General features: G+C 37.8%; 1 protein-coding gene across 6 annotated transcripts; it reads left to right on the forward strand.

Moving 5' to 3' along the window:
- The first annotated feature begins 244 nt into the window (after positions 1-244).
- On the forward strand, positions 245-3,664 carry LOC113314265 (palmitoyltransferase AKR1-like). Of its 6 annotated transcripts, none has more exons than XM_026563051.1 (11): positions 245-441; positions 547-748; positions 900-993; positions 1,081-1,104; positions 1,277-1,373; positions 1,495-1,578; positions 1,842-1,891; positions 2,083-2,148; positions 2,313-2,372; positions 2,467-2,515; positions 2,589-3,664. In XM_026563051.1, the coding sequence occupies exons 1-11, from the start codon at positions 282-284 to the stop codon at positions 2,636-2,638; spliced, it is 936 nt and encodes a 311-aa protein (XP_026418836.1). In that variant the 5' UTR covers positions 245-281; the 3' UTR covers positions 2,639-3,664. The 6 variants fall into 6 exon arrangements, with proteins under 6 accessions (XP_026418836.1, XP_026418834.1, XP_026418835.1 ...); XM_026563049.1 differs by having other exon boundaries at positions 2,599-3,664; XM_026563050.1 differs by having other exon boundaries at positions 912-993; positions 2,599-3,664.
- The last annotated feature ends 808 nt before the right edge of the window (positions 3,665-4,472 follow it).

Raw genomic sequence — 4,472 nt, forward strand, 5'->3', positions numbered from 1 at the left:
TACGGTTGGAATTAAAAGAAACCTGGACATAAAATGAGCTTCTACGGTTGAACTAATCCAAAACTGGACGTAACATTACATGCAAATAAAATTCTACGGTTGGATTTAATCCAAACCTGGACGTAAAATCACTTCTAATTAAAGGGTAATCTAGACATTTTGTATATGTGTTAGGATATCCCATAACCACTTTTTTGGACATTAAGAATCCAAGTAAAGCCCTCTATTGGACTGTGTTAAAATGGCAGAAACTTCTTCCCACTTTCAAATTACCCCAGAATATGAGAGGATTAGGGTTTCAGAAGGACTTGAAATTTTCATGGAAATCCATCTATCCTATGCTAATTTCATGTATCTTTGTTATCATCTCCCAATTATCACTCACCCTAATACCTCACTACTTCAGTTCTTCCCCTCTTCTTCTTCAACTCTGCTTCTCAGGTTCTCTTCTACTTCTTCAACTCAACTCTCTCTAATTCTTTTTGAGTAAATTCAACTTCTTTCCTCAAATTTGAACCTAATTATCATGTTATTGGCTTATTGCAGTTGCTCTTCTCCTGATTATTACTGTTCTTTGTCGAATTCCAAAGCGCCTTCTCAAAATTTATGCATCAGCTCCAGCTTTCGTCTTCTTCAATATCTTCTTCATGTGGATCGTTCATAACTTAGTGATTCGAACATCTGTTTCTCTAGTAACGAATATTGTGTTAAATGCTGAATGTGCTTTACTCTTGTTTGGGTTTCATAGGTTAGCTCAAAATGCATATGACACCTTTTTATAGTTGCAAAATCCAAAATGTAATGTTAGGTTAATGTGACATGTTGGATTGCTTACATTGAGTTGCATTTGTCACTGACATATGAGTCATTCTTAAATTTGGTTATGATTTTGTTGGCAGTATTCTTTACAGTGATCCTGGTTGGGTTATAAATGAAGATTCAACTTCAGACCAGCTAATCGAGACTGAAGTTATTGGAACGGCGTATTTGGAGGTAGTAAAACATTTCATTCGGCATTTCTGTACGAAAAATGCTGATTTATGTGTTTTAACCGTTTATGTAATGTACTCGCTTTTGCAGGAAGAAGAGGTTTTAAGAACCGAGGTATGTGTAGAACTGCAATTGTGGGGGAGGTTACTGATTGATTTTTGGTTGAAATCTTTTTTAGCTGTTGAAAATACTAAATGGTTGTTGTCTGAACTTGGTCAAATAAAATATTGAAGCTTAGTGGTTCAAAATATATGTATAAGCAAAATTCAAATTTTGTCTTGTGTAGAACTCTTTCCCAACAATGAGGGTAAGATATTGTAAGAGATGTAAAGCATACATAAAGGGATTCGACCATCATTGTCCAGCTTTTGGGAATTGTATAGGTGATTTGAGACAAGAACTTAATATCACACACTTTGCTTATCTACTTTCCTTTAAGTCGATGCAGTTTTATTACAAGGTGTACAAACATTTGAATAAGGCAATTAATATTCTCCATTCCAGGTCAAAACAATCATTTGTTGTTCATGGTTCTTCTCGTTGGATTTATTACTCTCGAGGCTTCTTATATTGTTTGCTCAAACCAATGTGAGTAATGAGATGGTGCTCGTAGGACTTCTTTGATCTGTAAATATTTGGGGAAAAATAGTGTTTGTATTCTTCGGTGTATGTGGCATAATGCATGAATATGAACCTTAATCATCAGGGTTCCTCCTGAAGTCTTTTAGTCAGTCTCCTGGGCGATTCATTCAGCTAGAGTACAACCTCAGAATAATATTCGCGTATTGCGATTCAAAAGTTATATGCATTTATTAATAAGTGGGTGTAATTCTGTGTAATTTTGTTTTGAGGTATGGAAGAAATTACTAAGTCGAAGGTCACAGGCAGACCCATGTTGGAGGTATGACAATGCTCAAGTTTCTCATTTTCTGAAGTTACCGAATCTCGTCAATTGGTAGTGTCTTTTTGGGCATGGAATCCTGCATGTAGCTTTACTTTAATTTTGTCAGTACTTGACTACTTAACTGCTCACTATTACCCTTAGAAGAAATTGAACACTGTCAAGAAATGTTTTTCATTCTATTTACGCAGAGCACTCTGTCTGGAAAGTTGGTTATCAGCACAATGCTTTTCTCACTTCTTCAAGTGCTATGGAAGGTCTGATCTAACAAATTTGTTTGTTCTTTAACTTGATGTGGAATGTTGACTTTTAGATTTGTTTATTCTTTAACTTAATGTGGAATGCTGACTTTTTAGATATGGGGTGATAATGGTACCTTACAAGTTCACGTACTGACCATATTAAGTGGGTTGTTTAACAGGTTATATTTTTTATTTGGCATATTTACTGTGCTTGTGTCAACATTAAAACTGATGAGTGGGTAAGTAAATAAACATCTAATTCTTATCTATTTGATGACGGTTTCACTCTGTGGTCCGCATAATCCCTCTAAGCAATTTGTTGTTTTTCCTCAGATTAACTGGAGGAAATACCCGGAGTTCCAACTATTTCATCCCCAAGCTGGTAAGTCATACCAACCAACGCAGCTCTTTGTTGGAACTTACTGTTGTATGATAACTTTCTTTAATGGTTTTAGTTACATCCAGGGCAATCCTATCCGGAGATAGGGTTCATAAATCCTTATGATAAGGGTGTTTTGGCTAACATCAAGGAGATTCTGTCACCGAGAACATAATCCATATATTAATCCAGCTGTTTTGCCATCTGTCTTGGCAACGACATGGTGAAGTTCCCATAGAAAACCACAGCCGTCTCTCAAGTCAATTGAGTTTCTCCTCCGAATAATAAAACCTTTTTGATCCCGTATTGCCATTGGGTTTAAGGTATGTTCGGGCGGGGTTTTAATCCGCCCTGGTGGTGAGCATGCCACCTGGAACGACCGTGAGTGCTGCGGCCATCATAACCCGCCGGTGTGGCCTGACCGCCCCAGCGTCCTTGGTGGAACCAAGGAGAACACTCTTCGGCTCAACCTGTCTCGATGCCGATTGATTAGTTCGGCTTTCCCGTCTTGGTGGAACCAATTGAGTTTCTCCTCCATCCGGGTGGATGAAGCATGAAGGGATATACTGCTAGTGCATGGAGCACCTTACAAGGAAAGTGGAATTGGCTTTTCCTTTGCACAAACGCTAGGGAAATCCATGATCTCTGGAAAATACTGTAGAAATCCGTGTAACACAAAATCTGGAAACGAAGGGAAGTGATATAGCCGCAAGCTGGAGTATTGGTCCAAATTCGAAAACAAGAATAGGAACACAAAATCTGAAAATAAAGTGTGGTAAGTGGTGCTGTAGGATTGCAAGACTGTTGGAGCGAAGTCAGGGAGAAGGAACATTTCAGGGGCTTGAATAGTGATGTCAACACAAAAACAAGAGGTGTAAGTCAGAGTTAAAGCAGGACTTCTAGCAGCTTCCAGATGGGCTCAAGATCTGGAGCTGACCCGTTTGATATTTGAAAATGGCAACAAGAAGGTTGCCGATATTTTGAATGGTTCTTGTACTGCAGTTATTCTTTTTGAACCATTGTTATGTTATTAAGTGATGCAATAGATACCTCGTGGACAATTTTAATTGGAAGTGTGTATATTTCCTTGGGTACTTCCTGCTTTTCTGGTGGGGGTGCTGCAAAAGAATGCAACTGTTTTGCTTAACGAAATCTGGTTTTCATTGTTAAAAACAAAACAAAGAAAATCTTGTGAAACTAGAAAATAGAGAAGGAAAGACAAAGTAGAGAGGAAGGAGAGAGAAATTCTATTAGATGTGTACAATAGACTAACATTAGAGCCTCTATTTATAGTAGGGGTGTCAACGGGTCCGGGTCCTCCCGGGTATCACTAGACCCGGACCCTACTTATAAAGGTCAGGTCCGGTTCCGGGTCCGGTTCATAAATTTGTGGACCCAGAACCGGACCCGTTTAAATACCCGGGTACCCGCGGTTCCGGATACCCATTGGGTCTAAAGAAAACTATTTAAAAAATCTCAAAAACTTAATAAATTTCTCTTTTTAGTTTGGATTCAAGTAATTTTTATAAAAAATTATTATTATTTCTTATGAATGTACTAAATAAAGATTAAATGTAAGAGAAAAAATTTAAATGAGTAAAATATCAAAGCTAAAACTAGAAAAAATACTTATAATTTTGCTAAAAACATGAATAAAAGAATGAATAAACGGGTACCCAATGGGTATTACCCGTTTGGACCCGTTTAAATTCGGGTCCAATCGGGTAATTACCCGCCGGGTCCTAAGTAGCTAATGGGTCCAACTTTAGGACCCAGAACCGGACCCTAATATACCGGATCCGGGTAATAGGTACCCATTGACAGCCCTAATTTATAGGGCTAGATCCAAGGGCATCCCAGTAATAAACATGATTTGCCCTAGATATAGGATTTATCCTAAATATTCTTAACATAATTATTACACGTTTATAATAGTCCTCCTGATGACATTGTGTCTAAG

This window comes from Papaver somniferum, chromosome 9 (assembly GCF_003573695.1).
Source record: "Papaver somniferum cultivar HN1 chromosome 9, ASM357369v1, whole genome shotgun sequence".
Taxonomy (NCBI): domain Eukaryota; kingdom Viridiplantae; phylum Streptophyta; class Magnoliopsida; order Ranunculales; family Papaveraceae; genus Papaver; species Papaver somniferum.

Excerpts from the sequence above, each read along its gene's own strand:
- LOC113314265 (XM_026563049.1), top strand. The coding sequence starts at position 282 with ATGAGAGGATTAGGGTTTCAGAAGGACTTGAAATTTTCATGGAAATCC. Across the intron at positions 749-899 it reads CTCTTGTTTGGGTTTCATAG|TATTCTTTACAGTGATCCTG; the intron begins GTTAGCTCAAAA and ends TTTTGTTGGCAG. Across the intron at positions 1,374-1,494 it reads AGCTTTTGGGAATTGTATAG|GTCAAAACAATCATTTGTTG; the intron begins GTGATTTGAGAC and ends TCTCCATTCCAG.